Source organism: Rhinolophus hipposideros (genome assembly GCF_964194185.1).
Source record: "Rhinolophus hipposideros genome assembly, chromosome: 22".
In the NCBI taxonomy this organism is placed as follows: domain Eukaryota; kingdom Metazoa; phylum Chordata; class Mammalia; order Chiroptera; family Rhinolophidae; genus Rhinolophus; species Rhinolophus hipposideros.
This window is the reverse complement of record NC_138068.1, coordinates 12,354,731-12,373,782: the sequence shown is the minus strand read 5'-3', so window position 1 is coordinate 12,373,782 and position 19,052 is coordinate 12,354,731. Positions and strand designations below refer to the sequence as shown.

The 19,052-nt window shown below is 38.6% G+C and overlaps 1 protein-coding gene across 1 annotated transcript in view; it reads right to left on the bottom strand.

The window, feature by feature from the left end:
* Window positions 1–2,114: 2,114 nt before the first annotated feature.
* Window positions 2,115–19,052, bottom strand: part of WFDC8 (WAP four-disulfide core domain 8) — a gene marked incomplete at both ends in the record, with an annotated part of 32,816 nt that continues 15,878 nt past the window's right edge. The window contains 5 exons of the mRNA XM_081033355.1: window positions 2,115–2,210; window positions 2,365–2,372; window positions 3,196–3,336; window positions 6,615–6,755; window positions 9,712–9,821. Of these exons, the coding sequence (XP_080889481.1) occupies window positions 2,115–2,210; window positions 2,365–2,372; window positions 3,196–3,336; window positions 6,615–6,755; window positions 9,712–9,821 (496 nt within the window). The remainder of the gene's footprint in view (window positions 2,211–2,364; window positions 2,373–3,195; window positions 3,337–6,614; window positions 6,756–9,711; window positions 9,822–19,052) is intronic.

Below are 19,052 nucleotides of genomic sequence, written 5' to 3'. Positions count from 1 at the left end.
AGACCGAGACCTGTCATGTGCTATGACTTTCTATCACTGGCTTTCTGTGTTGTTCCTTGTGCACCTAACTGTATTACTGAATTTCATGTTTGTTTCCACAAATGCTGAGCTTCCATTGAATAAATCTATACCTAGAACCTAGTGCTTAGAACCTGAATAGGCCCAGAATAAACATCAGTATTTTCTGCTGGATGAGCAACGTAGATGGGGGCCTGGTAGGTAGATAAGTGGATGAATGAATGACTCCTATTGTGATGAATGGGAAGATGGTTGGATAAATAAGAAGGTTGGGTGAGGGTAGCTTGGATATTTGGGTGCATGAGTGCATGGGTAGGATGGGTAGATGAATGGTTGGGTGAAGAAGTGGATTGAGTTAAACATAAGGATGGTTAGGTTAGTGACAGGATGAATGGGTTTATTGATGGAAGCTATTTGAATGGAAGGTAGAGTGGATTGGTAGGTAGATAGAGGGAAGATGGGTACAGAAATAATAAAGAAGTATGTGGATGGGTCTTAGAGAATTTGTGCATATGAAAGATGGATAGGTAGATGGAAGAAATGCTGGATTTAAAATGGGCAACTGGATAGGTGAAAAAAGATGAGTGAAAATGTAAATGGATGGATATATGGGTGAAAGGATGGGTGGGAAGATGAGTTGAAAGATATGTCAATTAGAGGGCTAAATGAGTGGATGGATAGGTAAGTAAATGGATTGAATGGTTGGTGCATAGGTGGGGGAATAGAAACACAAATATGTGAATGAAAACAATAACCAAAGTTTAAAATATGAAAAGAATTATATAGATAATAATTTATACTACTCTGAAACAATACATTTGAGAATAGAAAAAAAAATGGATCCATTTTAGCAAAATATAAAAAAGACCAAAATTTACAGAAGGGGAGGTAGAGAGCCTGTGCAGTCTATAAGATGAAGTACAAAAAAAATTAGTAATAATATACCATTATAGGAGGAGCCTTACCTAGATGCTTTTGGAGTTTTGTCTAACCTTCAAGGAACAGAGAATCAATATGTCATTAAAAATATGATAGATCATAAAAAATAAATTTCCCAGCTATTTTTCCATGCTAGTTTTTTAAAAGTAGTATGATGCAAAAAGCAAAACAAACAAAAGTCACAGACCTATTTTTCTTTTGGCTATAGATGTGAAAATTCTAAATAAACTACTTGCTCAAAGAACCAATAGTGTATTAATACAAGTACATCCTCAATAAAATTACGGTAATTCTAGGAATTCAAGGACGGTTAAACACATGAAAATTTAGTAATATATTATGCCAACAAATTGTAAGAGAGAAGTTATATAACTAGATACCTAAAAGGGATTTGCTAAAATTCAGCAGAAATTTCCAATAGGAGATGTAAATGGATAAAAAAGAAACAACCCAAGTATGATCAAACTCGTTTATCCCAAACTCAGTAACAAATATCATTTTATACAGCAGAAGACATTGACTTCAAAATAAAAAAACTAGATAAGGATGGATGCCATCACCTTTATTTTCAACATTATTTTAGAGGTTCTGCATAACAAAAGACAAGAAACCAGAGTAAGTCATGTAGTTGGAAAAAATAAGAGTCAAATTTATCAGTATTTTCAGATGATATAATATATAAAATCAAAGTAACTTTATTACATATAGTTAATAAGAAAATTTGGCAAGGTAGCTGGATACAGGACAAAATTGATAGTATTTTTTATGCTACTCACAATTATTTTGATGGTAATATTTTTTTCTGATAATTCTAGAAATTCAGTATATTATAAGCAAACAAGTATATAAAAAGACTTATTTTTACACATTATTGTAATGTGTTAATGACATTGGTAGGGTCCCACCATAAGTCAGACAGCCCTTGGGAAAAACCACAATAATCAAGTTACTTACAAAAAAAAAAAAATTAGAGAGTAGAGTTAGACAATAATATTCATGAAAATCAATGTTCACAAATAACATAAAACTGATATCTCACAAATGTATACTGTCAGGAAAATAAATCTTGGTGGATAAATAAATCTTGGTATATTCATAAAATAGAATATTAATAATCTATAAAAATAAATGAGATGATAATATTTTTGACTTACTATCTAAGCTCTAGGTTCCAGGCACTTTAGTCCACAACGTAAACAGCACTTCTCTTCCAATGGGCAATCCTCATCTGTTAGGCACTTGGGTTTATCAATCTTGGGACATGTGTGCTTTTGTGGACAGAGACCTGTTTTGACTTTATGAGATAAAATAAGACACTTGACATTGAAATACTTGATCATAGTTTGAGACACATTTGGGGAATGTTGGGAACCCTAAACAGGGTTTTCTTCTGAGTAAGCCTCTTACCCGAGCCCCTAGAGTAAAAATAGAGTGAAGGAGGCCAACTATCAACTTTCTATGGCTAATAATTTGAGGAACATCAAAACCCCTTGCCATCTCTGACTTATAAAATCTAATAGTATTCCTGCCTGCCCCTACAAAATTAATGGATTTGGGTTAGCTAATCCCAGAGTATCAGAGGTAGAAGGAGTATTAGAAATTATCCCAAGTTTCCTTGTTTTATAAACTGTAGAACTTGAGGACCATATCAGGAGAAGTGAGTTGCCTAAGGCCACACTGAAAACCAGTAGAAAAGTTTAAGTTGAAAAGCCTTTGACTCCTTCTATCATGCCATGCTGTACCCCAAAACACTGACAACCTCTGGGACACGACCATCGCCTCTCAGCCAGTGGGGGATTGAACACCAGTGTTAGAGTCTGTAGCATTCATTTCTATCCCAACAGCATTTTGCTACCAGTCTTTTCCCCAGCATACCTTACAGGATGTGAATATATTGTACACGCTCTGAAGTTCTGTGCAGACATAAGGGCTTCTTAGGAATATACCCAATGGTTATGATTTTTTTGTATAAATAAGTGAATACTGTCATCTTGTAAGCCATGGAAGAATGAGACTCAGAATAAATGAGTTTTCATGGGGAGAAATAGGGGCGTGGTAACCATGCATGGTTGGCTTTGAAGAATGGCACAACAGTCTCCCAAGATCAGGAGGGCAACATGACAGCATTGGTTGGGCATTAAAAGGGGAAGGGTTCCCAAAAGACCTCTAAGGTCAACCTAAGAAACAGCATGGCAACCTCAGCCCAGTAGACTTTGGGAAATATTTCCCAGTCCTCACCTGTCCAGGGAATGACACAAACAAAGCCACACATGGAGTCACAACATTTTTCAGTTTCAGGGCATTCATTGTCACTCTTACACAAAGGTGAACACTCCATTCGGTTCTTGAAAGGGAAGAGTGGGCACACTCCTTTCTTGTCTAAAACAAGAGCAGATATGAGCTCCTTCAAACGTTACCCCGTCCCACCACCCTTCAAATAGCTTTTCCTTCATTTCAAAACTAGCATCTCTGTGACTTGGTTCATTCTCCCTTGTCCACTTCCGGTGGGCTGTGGAGGAATGAAATGCCTCGCCATTTCATGAGATGTAGTAGAAAGAGAGTTAGGATTGGTGTTTGAAGCCCCAAGGTAAAGTCCCACTCCTGCCACTAAATGAGTGACTTCAGTTTCCTTCTCTATAAAATAGGAGTAATTATATGAAATCTATACAAATTAAGATAAGCCATTTTAGAGGATTTGGTTTTATTTTGAATGAGGAATGACATGATCTGACTCATAGTTTGAAAGGATCATTGTGTTGGCTACTGTGTTGATAATAGAGTATAAAAAAGGAAGGATAGAAGTAGGGAAACTTGTTGAGCCCACTGCTGCAATCCAGGTGAAAATATGGCACATCAGCTCAGGGCAGCGGCTGTCGAGGTGGTAAGAAGTGGTCTGATTCTGGATCTATTTTCAAGGTAAACATAAAATGATTCCCTAACTTATTGGATGTTAATTGAGAAAGAGGCATCAAGGATGATTTAGAAGTTTTTTTCAACCCAGATAGATCTATGGATACAGCAGGTTTGAGATGGGAGAGCAAAGAAAAGTGTTCAGTTTTAGACAAGTGAAGCATGAGGTATGTGTTGAGTAATCAGTTGGAGTTTCGGAGTCAGATTCAGGCTGGAGATACAACTTTGTGGATCACGAAGACACAGACTTTGTGTTTGACTTTCAGAGCTATGGTCAGGTTTTCTGTGAGGCCCAAACCTAAATTTCCCACAAACTATCCCAAGCTCATTTCCCTGGGCTCTTGTTACTGTTGGCTCCTGAGACAGGGCATGGTTTTGTCTGTAGCAGCAGGATTCCTTACACCCTCCCACAAAGGGAAGCTTGTGGTCCTAGTTTCATCAAGTCAGGATTGCCTTGGCTATTCAGGCTCACCGTGCCCCGGGAATTAAAATTCCAGCTCTACCCTGACCCAACTGTGAATCCTTGGACAACTAACTTTACCCTCTGACTCTGTTTCCTCATCTGTAAAATGGTGATGAAGGAACACTTTTCAGCTTGCCTCACAGTAGCTGAGGTCAAAATTCTAATGCTGCCTCGTAAATCACACAAGGCTGCATTTTGAAGATCAATGGTCACCATCTCAATTGTGAGCCCACACTACTGGACAGCCACCATGGCAAATCTTTGTGTCCTTGGTCACATATAATCCTGCCAACAACTCAAGAAAGTCTTTGCTATTATTCAAATATTACAGAGAAGAAAACTGAAACTCAAATAGGTGAAGAAATTTGCAGTAAGTGGGAAAAGTAGAATCTAATCCAGGTCATTGGGTCCTAAGCTCTGTAAGACCCTGTCTCCCAGCATCACCAGTGATGGGCATCACACTAAGGAATAAACCCACAATCCTCACCTTCAGCCCATCCTACTCTTCACCTACTGTATGCTCTGCTCCTGCAACACGAGATTCCAGAGCTGGCCTGTCTGTGCTTCATTCTTGGGTGAGCCCTCAGCTCATACTCAACAGGTCAATGTGGTGAGGAGACACCTGCTTCCAAGGGGAGACCTGGCTCTCAGGTCCCACTGTCCAAAGTTTATTCACATTTTATGTGCACTATCTCATTTTTTGGCACAACTCCATTAGGTAAACACTATTATTGTCCCCATTTTATAGACAAGAAAACTGAACTCAAAAAGGCAGGCAACTGACCCAAGACCACCCAGCCAGGGGATAACAGAGCTAAGAATTAAACCAAAGGCAGTTTAACCTGAAAGCCTGAGCCTATCACTGTGCTGGTATTCTAGTTCTAGCTAGATTAGACCCTCAGATTGAAAACAATATGTCTCTTACCAGTTAATGAGCAAGCCTTCATGCAGTCTTCCTTGCTGAAGAAGTTGTTGGCATTCCCTTGGCAACCTCCATACTTAAAGGGTTTGCATAAATTATATTTTAAGTCAAAATACCAGTGCTGTGTCATACTCTTACAGTTTCCTGGGTCTAAGGGTAGCATGCAGGGTTCTGAGGGCAACAAGCAAAGAGGGAAGAACATAAAAGGTCACAAAAAGGGGAGGGGTCAGGCCCTCAGCCTTTGTATAGTTCACAGTGTTACCATTGAAGTCACAGAAAAATTCATGCGCGGTCAATAAATGTTCTAATCCTAGCTCTATTACGAATATTCTATGTTGCAAAGCATCTCTGAGCATCATTTCTACCTTGCAAAGAATCGAGTGAAGAGCCTGTGAGAATACATTGGAGCTGATCTTTCTCTTCACTGCTCTGAGATTTGGGAAGGAAAGACTTGTTCAGCAACTATATACCCCAAGTGCCTAAGACAGTACCTGACACACAGAAGGAATGAAATACCGAGAGAGAAAAAAAAGGAGCCCTTCATGCCTGGAGACTGACCTTATGCTCACAGCTAAGTCATGTTGTTTCTCTTTTGGACATAAACAATCTCAGAGGACATCTGCAGCAAATAAGGTCACCCTGAGACCATGAGAAAGTGAGAACAAAAGACAATCACTGTGAAACACACAAAATACCAAACACCTATGAGTTTTATGCTTCTCTACAAATTACAGCTTTATCTTCACTCTAGCCTGACTTCTCGATAGAGAACGTTCACTCATGTACTCACAGAATTGCCCTCACTTTCTGACAGCACCCAACCTAGAACAAATCCACACTTCTTTAGACCCTCCCCGAAATTACTCAGTCTAAGCCTCAATCCTTCAGTAGATTCTTTCTAGCAGCTTCTTACTGAGATGCCTCACGTTCTCTATGGTGAGCATTCTCCTTCACTGCAATGAGTAATAAACCCAATTTGTTCAGCTCCAGGTGTGTTCCTGGTGGTCTTCAGCCTACGGGCATGGACAATAGATATTTGTTGAATGGATCGATATGAAACACGCAGTTCTCTATTATTAGATGCTCAATACTTTGAGTTACCCGAGAACTTCCTTAGAGGCCAAAGAGTCCATCAACAACCCCAGCATCTAAGCTGACTGAGGTTTCTATGTGCCACCGTACAAAATACAGTGATACAGTGAACATGTACTTGAATTTTGGGAGCCTAATTAGAGGAGGAGTAGAACCTGAATCCTGGCCTCTTTATCCTGCCATCCCAGGGAATTGTTCAGCCAGTCCTGGATCGAGCAGGAAGTAGGTCACCCCAAAAGGCACCCCTGCCCTCAGTCTGGAAGCCACTACCTTCATAGGGATCTATGCACTTCTTCCCACAGGCAAAAGAGCAGCACTTCAGAAATCCATCACAGCTGGAATCCGTTCTGCATAAGTCTGGAACTTTAGTCTGACAGGTGAGCCTCTCTTTGGGGCACGTTCCTGGTTTCTCTGCAAGAAAGACACGTCTGAATTCACATCCCTTGAGAGTTTCATCTCTTCTCTGACGGCGAAAGTAAATAGTGGAACTCTCTCAGCCCTATTCTCTACCTTTAATCTTCAGTTCTTGCTCAGTTTGTATTTAGGGACTGGGTCTGCCTCTCACCACTCTTAGCCCATTTAGATCGATCTGAATCAGGAATTTGTGCCCAGGTAGAATTAAAGGAGAAGCTTCTTAAATTCCAGGGCAGGAGGTTAAATAGACACCAAGACCTTTGCCTTAAATTCAGGAGCTCCTCTTTCCCCCACGAAACTTAATGTTTTAACACCCAATTCTTCTGGCTCTAGTATCTTACTTGACAAGGGAAATTAATTAGTGAAGAGTGGTGGAAATGTCATGGAAAGAAGAGTCAGGAGGCCTGATTTTGGCCCCTGACTCCTTATGAGCTCACAACCAACTTGAGTCCCACTATATGACTTTCCACTGACCTTTAAGGGGGAAGGAAATGGTGGAGCGCAAGGAGCACTATAAATAAGACAGATCTGGCTTGGGAGCCTGACTCCAACACAACATGCTAAATAATCTTGGGGGGAAAATGTCTTCCTTTGTCTGAGTCATAAGTTCCCCACCTATAAAACGAGAATGACAATCTCTACCTTATAGGCTGCTTCTAAGAATGAAGCAAGATGATGGCTGTAATGCACTTACCACAGTGCCTGGCACATGGTCAGAGCTTAACTGATATGGGTTTGCTTCCTTTCTTTTTAGGGCTGAACATGGCTTCCTGATTTCAGTGTTCATAGAAGGCAGAATTCTAAAGTTGTATCCTCAAGATTCCTGTCCTCTCGTTATTGAATCAAACACTCATTTAGGTACTGCTGTGAAGGGATTTTGTAGAGGGAATTAAAGTCCCAAGTCAGTTAACCTTAAGCTACAGAGATTATCGAAGTGGGCCTGCGCCAATGTATGGAGTCCTTTAAAAAGAAGTGTTTTTTGTTTGTTTGGTTTTTTGTTTCTTTTTTTTTCTTCTGATTGGTAGAGAAGAAGAGGTCAGACAGGTTTGAAGTATAAGAGGAATCCATCATGTTACTGTACTAGTAGTTTTGAAGATGGAGGAGGCTAAGTGCCAATGAACGAGGGTGGCCACTAGAAGTTAACAGCCAGTAAGGAAACCTCAGTCCTGCAACTGCAAGAAAACGATTCTGTTAACAACCAGTGAGCTTGGAAGAGAACCCTGAGTCCCAAATGCAAACTGCAGCCTTGGCTGACACTTTGATATCAGCCTAATAAGAATCTGCGCAGAGAACCCAGACGTGCCATGACAGACTTCTCACTGACAGGGAATCTGTTACGCAGCAACAAATAACTACTACAGTGCTTCATGGGACTCCATGGCTCTGAACTAAGCATCTCTCCAGTGGAACCTGACCAGAGAGGCCTGATCCTTTGGGATACTACTGAGTCTTGGCATTCCAGGAGTTTAGAATTGGAAACATCATAATTATCCTTAGTATCCACCTCCTAATTTCATAGGTTAAAAATAAAAATGAGGTCAGATAGAATAATACAGTGAACGAAGGGCAGGTCTAGGACTTCCAATCCATGACTCACCCCACGTCTTCCCCGAGGACTAGCCACTGAGGCTTTTAGTACTTTCCAACTATATTTCTTACCCTTCAGCCCACCCTAACGTGCGCTCCAAGGATGGCCTGAAGCTAAGAGTATATGGTACCTAATCTGGGGTCTACATTCAAGTCACCTGTCATCTTTTAGCAAATCCGTATCATGGACTTAATCAGAAGCTCTAGAAAATGAGGACTCGGAGCTCAGATTTTGTAAAGTGTCAGGTGATCCTGAAGCAGCCAGCTAGAGACTACCACTTGGGTACCACTGTGCCAGCTTTGCGCACAGGGAGAGTTAAGCAAATCACACAGGAACACCTCCAAAGAACTAACGAGGCATAGACACCTTGGGATCGTAAAGACAAACTTCCCCTCTCACCAGCGCTAACTCAGCCAGTTCTGCCTCCTCCTGTTTTCGGGGGCCATTTAAACCTTTGTTTCCGTCACTGTAGCTCCTTTCCTCTGTCAACTTGAACTCTCACGTGGAATCTTCCTTCCTCCCTGTCAGCTGTTCTCAGCCACTGACCTTATGTGGACAGTCTCCTCTGTAATGCACACACCCCAGGGGTTCCTCTGTCGTTACTGAGGACACTCTCCAGAGTTCTGGTGTCAGCCCTCTGCTGTTATTACTCAACACGTACTTCCTGGGGAAGCACGTTCATTCCCACAACAACCCCAACTGTGATTCCCTTATCTCCCTGCAGACCTATCCTCTCTTCCAGGCTAAGCACTTATATTCAACCACCTGGGGGAAATGGCGTTGGGCATCTCAGAAGCATCTCTGCTGCACCGTGTTTAAAACTGAACCAGTGCCTCCCTATGCTGAAGGAGGAACTTCTTCTCTCTGTTCTCATTTTGATATGTGACATCAATCATCCCCCAGTCTGTTACTAGAACCCTAAGATTCACTCCTCCCTCTCTGACACCCCACCATCCTTTCAGTCATGGACTTGGGTCAGTTCAGTCTCCTAACTCTCTCCAAACTCCATCTCTTCTCCCTCTTTACTACCACTTCCTCAGGTCAGCACCTGACTTCCAACCTTTCATCCCAACAATTTCAGCAGCCTCCTCACTGGTCCTTTGTCCTCAGGCTCCTGTCTAATGACTGATTAATTAAAAAAAAAATTAAACTCAGAAAAGACACTTATCGTGAAAAGTTATGAAAATAATTTGGGGGGAGCAGGTGAGGCAAGGATTTGAAGGGCCCAGGGTGGGTGAGTAGGGCTAGTTCTCTGAAGCCACAATAAAAGTGGCTTCCGCTGACACAAGTCCTTGCCTCATGTCTAACCCTCAGTCCCCAAGGACGCCTGCTAAGGAACAGCGGCTGCAGATTTTCTGAACCTACTTTCCACTTTTTTGTATAGCGATGCGAATGTCTGCTCCAAAGAGAAGGAGAGAAGCAGCAGGAGAGTTACATTTCTCCCGGAAAAGGTGGAGCTGTGGAGAGGAAGGTGCCTGTAAGGAATGAGAAGAAGGGCAGGGGTTAGGCAAAAGCCAGAGAGGGACACAAAGCATATGTAGATGAACCTTAGAGATAATCCACCAATTCCCTTCATTCACAGATGTGAAAACCGAGATCCTAGTTGGAAAGGAGTTTGTCTGCAGTCACATGACAAGTAGGGCAGGACTTTCCATTCCAGGACCCTCTCAGTAACCCCACAATCTGCCGTGGTTCTGTACGTTGTCTACCCAGACAGTCACCCATTGTCTGGTTTCCAGGTGGGAGACCACACGTGAATGATCACAGCGCTTTGTCTGCAATAGTTGCAGGGCTGGTTTGCCCACGGTCACTCCTGGGCAACCCTGGCACTAGTGAGCACCTTTTATTTGTACCATTGATGACAAGAAACTGATGATATGAGATTTCAGGAGAGCCTGGGCATATTGCACTGGGTCTTAGGGGCCCAGGAGCATAAAAGATCCCAGATGACCTTGACATAACAAAGGGGTCTCTCTTATTCCTTCTGGTGTCATCCAAGCCTAGGTAGGAGTTTGGATACCTGTCATACTCCCAGACAACTATATGAACAGATGAATTCCCCCCACTCACTCACTCCTCTATTTTCCAAGTCTTTTCCTGGCCTCTCTGTGTTTTTTAATTTTATGATGTAAAGAACTGATAATGCCTTACTCTATTACCGCTCCTGGAATAAATGCATTTCAAAACAGCCAGAGAGGGAGGAAGGAAGGGAGGCAGAAAGCAAAGAGAAGAGAAAGAGAGAGCGAGAGTTGATTTGGTAAACAATACAGTGAATGCAAAAACTGGTACCTATTACCATTTTAGCTTTTGAGTTCCCTACTCAAAGACTATGTATGTCATAACTTCAGTTCCCCTAGATTAGCCCCAAATCCTATGGTGCCTTAAATTCTTTTAATCAAGTCAAACTTTTGATTTGAAATTTGACCCTTTAACCTAGAAAGGTACTAACTCAGTGTTAAGAATTGGTTGATCAAATTAGCCTGTAGTCACTTAGAAGGAAACAGAGCTCCTGGGGTGGGGGTGGAGGGAGACATATATTAATAGAATTTACCAATATAATATAGGGTTTCCAGTTATAATTTTTAGTATAAGTATATCCCATGTAATATAAGGACCCTAGTTACAATTCAGAAATTATTTGTTGTTTATCTGACATTCAAATTTAATTGGTCATCCTGTATTTTTACTTGCTAAATCGGGCAAATTTAAAACAGAGTGAATCCATTTTGATTAGAGGTGAATCTATTTGAGCAAGAGACTAAAAAACATGGCTCCTGAGTAACAAGTAAACGTGTATGGAGGAGTTGCTTGGTGGGGGCCCTGGGGAACGAGGACAGACCTGAAGGCACAGGACAACTGTGCTGGAGAAGTGACACTAAACTAAGAATGAGCAGAGTTTGACTGACGTCCAGGTTCCACTCTGTCAATTTGGGCTAGTTTTACCTTAGTCTACCCATTTGAAAAATGAGTGGATTCAATTAAATCAATTGTGTTCATGCTGGCGAATCCATACCCCAGAGGACACAGGAAGAATTTTTCCAGAAGGTTCACAGGCACAGATAGATTTAAGGACATTATGTCCAGGTTCTTAAATTTCACATTTACTTTTTTTCTAAAATTGATCTGCCTGAGAAAGAGCCTGTAGTCTGCAATTCTCCTTTTCTATCTTCTTTCAAAAAGTCCTCTTTACTTCTTACTTACCGTGTTTCCCAAAAATAAGACCTAGCCGGACAATCAGCTCTAATGCATCTTTTGGAGCAAAAATTAATATAAGACAGGGTCTTTTAGTAAAATAAGACCAGTGTAATATAATATAATATAATATAATATAATATAATATAATATAATATAATATAATATAATCAGGTCTTATATTAATTTTTGCTCCAAAAGATGCATTAGAGCTGATTGTCCAGCTAGGTCTTATTTTTGGGAAATGGTATGTCTCGCATTTCTCTAAAATATAAAACTTCTGAGTTCCAAAAAGAGGAACAATTTGAAAATGCATTTTTCTGAGGATGCTTCCCATGGGAGCAAAGTAAAGAAAGTGTGGGTAAGAAACACTAAGGGGTCAGTACCTTGTTTCATTCAAGTGACAAAGTCATGATAAGCCTTTAGTTCCCTATCCTAGAATCAGAATTCAGAGGTTCAATGGTTGCTGCAAGGATGTATATTAAAACACTTCAGTTAAAAAATCAAGTCAGTTTTTTGTGGGAGAAAATAAGTCTGATTTGACTGACTGAAGACTGACTTTGTCAACAGTTGATTTGGTTAACACTTTTCCATAAGTATAGTGAGTTAAATCTTTGGCATCAAAGTTTATATATACGTATATTTAAAGCATGCAATAAGGTAACAGCATTTTCTAAAAACTATATTATCAAGGGTCTATCAAAGTTAATAGTATTCAAACTCTCCAATGCTTAACAGGGTGTGTCAGATTAAATAAGGTGTCTCAATAAAAGAGTAATGGGTATAATTAACAACATTACTTATCATTTGATAAATGCTGGTAAAGCCATTTTGGTAAACTTTCCAGAAATTAAGATAATCACTTGTGATTTGTGATCAATATTCTAACTAATAGGAAACAACTTCTTTTGTAAGTATGAGGTTTCCAATTCTATGGCTTTATAAAACATGAAAGAGGGTTTAATCAAGCATTTGATTAATATTTAAATTAGATCATTAAAATAATTTTTGATTATAGAGTATTATTTGATTTTTGACAACTTACTAGAAGTTCAAAGAACCAAGTGACATACCTATAACAAAATACTTTTTATTCTCATGTACTTACATATCACTAAAAGATGCATTACCTATAGAATACTGTTTATTTATCAATAACAGTATTTTGTGCGTTTATCAATAGTTTCAATGAATTTATTTATATATTCATTATTTTTATGTTATTTATATAACAAACAGAATGCAAAATAAATCCATAAGAAAATATTTTATTCCTAGAGTCTAATGGTCACAGTAAGTTAAAACATTAAATTTTCATTTCAACACATTTTTAGTGCATAGCAGTATGAAAGGGCCATGAATAAAAAAGACTTTTAAGCATTAGATTACATGGCATTAGATTAAAGGTCTGTGGGGTAAGAGGAATGGAAATAGGAGTTTAAGGAGAAGGAGCTGTGTTTTAAAATTTCCAACTATTAAAGACAAAGCGCTTTTCAAATATTTTTTAAATGGATGATTGTGGGCATCAAATTAGTATGATATTTTGACCTCAATTGATTCGTTTTTCAAAGTTATGTAGCAGTTTTTAAAAATACTAATACTTATAGCCGGTTTGCATAATGCATTTGAGGTTCATTTATATTGTTGTATGTTATTTGTACCTTTTTATTGCTGAATTATCATCCATTGTATGAATGTACTGGAGGTTGTTTATTCATTCACTAGTTAATGGACATTTGGGTTGTTTCCTGTTTTTGGCAATTGTGAATAATCCCCCTACAAACATTTGCATACAAGTTTTTATATGAACATAAATTGTCATTTCTCTTGGGTAAATACCAGGGGGTGGGATTATATGATAAGTGTGTGTTTGTAAGAAACTGCCACACTGGTTTCCACAGTGGTTGTACCATTTTGCATTTCCACTAGCACTATATGAGAATTCCACTTGCTCCACATACTTGCTAGCATTTACTATTGTGAATGTTTTTATTTTAATCATTATAATATTTGTATAATGGTAAGATTATAAGATATTTTAAGAGATTAAAGTAATTAGCTTAAATTCCCGGGGCCCTAAGAATCTAAATCACTTAGAAGGATGGTGAGGAGATTTTTCCTATTTCCCAGCTTCCCTTAGGACAATGTATCAAACCCAGTGGTCTCCTTGGTTCCTGAACCCAGCTGGTCAGGAGTTTCTCCAGAACCCAATCATTGAACCTACCTCTTTCCCAATATGGCAGAGGTTTCTCTTTGTAGTAAACCGAGGAGCATTTTTCAACTGAAAGATCTACAGATGTCCAGGAGCTGGGGGAACAGTGTGAATTTCCAGGTTACAACCTTTGGATACTATAGGTAAAGCCCCACCATGACCCCCTACTGCCCTCCCCCAACTGGAAGCACAACCAGCTGCAAGTCCTGTTTCCATGCATAATAGTTCCTTGTTCATATCTTCCTCATCCCAATGGCATGGCATGTTCTGCTGCATGGCTACTCAACCAGGAATGCGTCTTTAGCCTCAGTCTCTCGGCAGGAAAACTTGACGAGAATAATTACCTCTGTGGGTCTCTGTAATGCACCTTGTCTTAAGCTCAGGCAAAGTAAGTAGATGCCTCCTCCAAAGACTCGACCTTCTAAGTAACGCCCGCTCAGTGATCTACCTTGTGCTGCTGAGGAAGGCAGTCTCTAAGTGTGGAGTGCAGAGCACGGTATATTTCCATCGTGTATTGTTTAAGTATCTTAAATCTTTCTAATTTTTTTTGTCTCTTTGACCTATCAATAGTTGAGAAAGGTGTGTTGAGGGCTCTCAAGACAGCCATAGATTTCTGTTTATGCCTGTAATTCCATGGTTGTTTATTTAATATATCCTGATTCTATTGATTTAGGTAAACATGAATGCGTTCCTGGTGAGTTGAATATTTTTATCATTATAGAGTGACCAAATATACCAAGCACTGGGAAACTGTCAAAGTTCAGTCCCCTGGGACAGCTAGCAACAGAGAAAAGAGGAGGCACCCTCTTACACGAGGCCCTGCTCTGTAAGATCGGAAAAAGCACAGAATTGAAGCTTTTTCTCTAGGAGGGAGAGGAAGAAGTGAAAGGGGCCTGGCCCCCGGCTGTCTAGTGGGCTCCCTGAGGAGTTGGTCTCTATCTTGCTTCATATCAAATATTACTGACCAGTGAAGTTCTCTCCAGTTAAAACCAGTTCATTAAGGCTGGGGCAGGGAGCTGCTTCTTCAAATGTGCAGACAAGACAGCAAACTTACCAGAACATGAAGAATCAAGAACACATGACACAATTAAAGGAAGAAAACAAACCTCCAGTAACCAACCCAAAAGAAATGGAGACCTGCGAATTGCCTAACAAAAAACTCAAAATCATTGTTTTCTTAAAAGCTCAGTTATAAGAGAACACAGAGAGACAACCAAATGAAATCAGGAAAATGATATGTGAACAAAACAATCATATCAACAAAGAAACTGAAATGATTTAAAAAAAAAAATAGAACCCAACAGAAATAGTGCAGCTGAAGTGTACAATAAATGAACTGAAAAATTCACTAGAGAAGTTCAAAAACTAACGTGGTCAAGCAGAAAAAAATAAAAATAAATCCGTGAACTTAAAGACAGGTCATTTAAAATTATCTGATAAAAACGGAATTCACAAGCACATTCAAAGGATCAAACAACATGACCAAGTGGAATTTATCCCTGGGGTGCAAGGACAGATCAACATTTACAGATGAATCAGTGTGCTACCCCACATTAGCAGAATAAAAGATAAAGATTATATGACCATCTCAATAGATGCAGAAAAAGCATGTACAAAATTCATCATCCTTTCATGATAAAATTCTCAACCAATTATGTATAGAAGGAACTTACCTCAGCACAATAAAAGCCACATATGACAAGCCCACAGCTAATCTGACACACAGCTAATATCATACTGAATGCTTTTCCTCTAAAATCAGGAACAAGACATGAATGCTCACTCTCGCTACCTATACTCAACACGGTGATGGAAGTTGTAGCCAGAAAATTATACAAGAAAAAGAAATAAAAGGCATCCAAATCAGAAAGGAAGAAGTTAAATTGTGTTTGCAGATGACATGGTTTTATATATATATATATAAATGCATATACATATATATATATATATATATATATATATATATATACATATATATGCAAAAAACTGGTAGACCTAAGAAACAAATTCAGTAAAGCAACAGGATACAAAATCAGCATACAAAAATCAGTTCTGTTTCTATACACCGACAACAAACAATCTAAAAAAGAAATTAAGAAAACAATGCAACTTATAGCATCAAAAACAGTAAAATACTTAGGAATAAATTTAGCCAAGGAGATGAAAGATCTGCACAGTGAAAACTATAAAACAGTGATGTTATACAAAAATGGAATGATACCCCATATTCATAGATTGGAAGAATTAGAATTGTTTAAATGTCCATGCTACCCAAAGTAATCTACAGATTCACTACACTCCCCATCAAAATTCCAAAGACATTTCTTACATAAATAGAAAAAACAATCATAAAATTTACATGGAGCCACAAAAGACCCCAAATAACCAAAGTAATTGTCCACAAAAATAACAAAGCTAGAGGTATCACACTTCCTGATTTCAAAATATATTACAAAACTACAGTAATCAAAACAGTATAGTATTGACATAAAAACAGACATATAGACCAGTGAAACAGACCAGAGAGACCAGAAATAAGTCTCCATATTTACAGTAAACTAATCTTTGACACAGGTTACAAGAACACACAAGGTAGAAAGTATCATCTCCAACAAATGACATTGGGAAAACTGGATATCCACATGCAGAAGAATGAAATTGGGCCCTTATCTCACTGTATATGCAAAAATCAACGAAAAATCTACTAAAGCCTTAAATGTAATACCTGAAACTGTAAAACTACTAGAAGAAAACATAGGGGAAAAGCTTCTTGCCATTGGTCTGGGCAATAATTTTTTTGGATATGATCCCAAAAGCACAGACAACAAAAGCAAAAATAGAAAATTAAGATTGCAAACTAAAAAGCCACTGTACAGCAAAGCAAACAGTAAACAGAGTGAGCACACAACCTACAGAATGGGAGAAAATATTTACAAACCATGTATCTGATAAGGTGTTAATATATAAGGAACTCAAACAACTTAACAGCAAGAAAACCCAATATATAACCCAATTAACAAAAGGGCAAAGCACTCAAACAGACATTTCTCAAAAGAAGGCGTACAACAGGTACATGAAAAGGTGCTCAATATCACTAACAGGGAAATGCAAATCAAAACCACAATGAGATATCACCTCACACCTGGCTATTATCAAAAAGAGAAAAGATGAGTGTTGGCGAGGATGTGGAGGAAAGGGAACTTTTGTACACAGTTGGTAAATTGGTGCAGCCACTGTAGCAAACAGTCTGGAGGTTCCCAAAAAAATTAAAAATAGAACTAACATATGATCCAGCAATCCCAGTTCTGGGCATAGATCCAAAAGAAATGAAATTAATATCTTGAAGAGATATCTGCACCCCAGTGTTCATTGTAGCATTATTCACAATAGCCAACATATGGAAACAAACTAAGTGTCAATGAATGGATAAAGAAAATGTGAATAAAGAAAATGTGAATATATATGAATAATTCAGCCTTTTAAAAAATCCTGTCACTTGTAATAACATGGGTGAACAGGGAGGACATGATGCTACATGAAATAAGCCAGACACCGAAAGAGAAATCCTGCATGATCTCATTTATAGGTGAAATCTTACATAAAAAGTTCAAGCTGAGAGTAGAATGGTGGTTGCCAGAGACTGGAGGGTGGGAGAAATGGGGAGATACCGGTCAAAGGGTGTAAGCCTTCAGTTATAAGATGAGTAAGTTCTTGGGATCAAATGCACAGTACGGTGACTATAGTTAATAATACTGTATTATATACTTGAAATTTTCTAAGAATAAATCTTAAGTGTTCTTACCACACACACACACAGAAACAGGAGGTGACTATGTGGGGTGATGGATATGTTAATCAGCTTGATCGAGGTAATCATTTCACAATATATACCTATATAAAAGCGTTATAATGTACCCCTTAGATATATACTTTTTATTTGTTAATCATACCTCATTAAAGCTGGAAAAATTATTTTTAATTTTTAAAAGTTTCACTGGGTATTCAGCACTAGATTAACAGTTATTTTCTGCCAGAGCTTTGAAAATATATTGTACTGTCTTTAGGCTTCTGTTGCTACTCTTGAGAAATCCTCGATTAGTTAAATGATTTCTTTCTTTTTGTTTGTCTTTTTACTTCAGTTACATATTTTATTTCTAAGTATTCTATTTGGCACATTTTCAACATTCTGGTCATTTTTATGTTCCCTTTCACCTTAGTCATGCTTTTGTTGTCATCTTTTAATTCCTTTCCTTTCCTTTTATTTCCTAAGCATTTTTATTTTGTACTCTGTGTGCCATAATTCTAATATCTGAAGTCTTTATGGATCTCTGCTGTTTCTCTTGAATTTTTTTCACCGTTTCTTGTTTTCCTAAACTGTGTGTGGAAAGAAAAAAAATTTTTTTTTTTTCTGTGAGGTCTTACATCTAAGGGAAGCTTATCTTTAAAGGCACTTTATCTGTGGAATTTCTTGGAATCCTGTATTTAAGCGAGCATTTTCAAAATCAATTTATTTTACTTAACAACTCAGATCATTTTGAATTAAATTCTTAGCTTCTGTTTGTTAGACTCCACACATGTACTAATTTTTGCCTCATTATCATTAAGGAAACTGGTTTGTAGTTATGAATTCTTGGAAGAGGCTTTTTTTCCCCACTCTATTGAATGGATAAATAAAATGTGGGATATATATACAACGAAATATTATTCAGTCTTTAAAAAGAAGGAAATTCTATACAAGGTACAGCATGGATGATCCTTGAACACACATAACTAAAATAAGCCAGTCACAAAAACACAAATACTCTATGATATCTGTTTTTTAAATAATATTCCACTTATATGAGGTACCTAGAGTAGTCAGATTCATAGAGATAGAAAGCAGAATGGTGGTTTCCAGAGCCTGAGGGAAGGAGAAATGTGGAGCTGCTGTTTAATGGGTACAGAGTTTCCGTTTTGCAAGATAAAAAGAGTTCTTGAGACGGACGGTCGTGATGGCTGCATAAAAATGTAAGTGTACTTAATACCACCGAGCTGTGTACTTCAGAATAGTTAGGATGGTTAACTTTATGTTTTACATATATTTTACCACAATTAAAAATACTAATAAAGGAAAGGGACTTTTGGTTTCTGCTCAGAGATGTAGAAAGCTGAATAAACCTCCCAAACGTACATGGACAAAAACGCTGGACAACTTGACTCGAACTCACCAGAGTGCTGAGATCACAGGGCAACCAACTCGTCAGAATCAGGAAAAGTCGGGCACCTGCAGGGAGAGATGAGCTGGAGGGCATGCAGCCAGGCA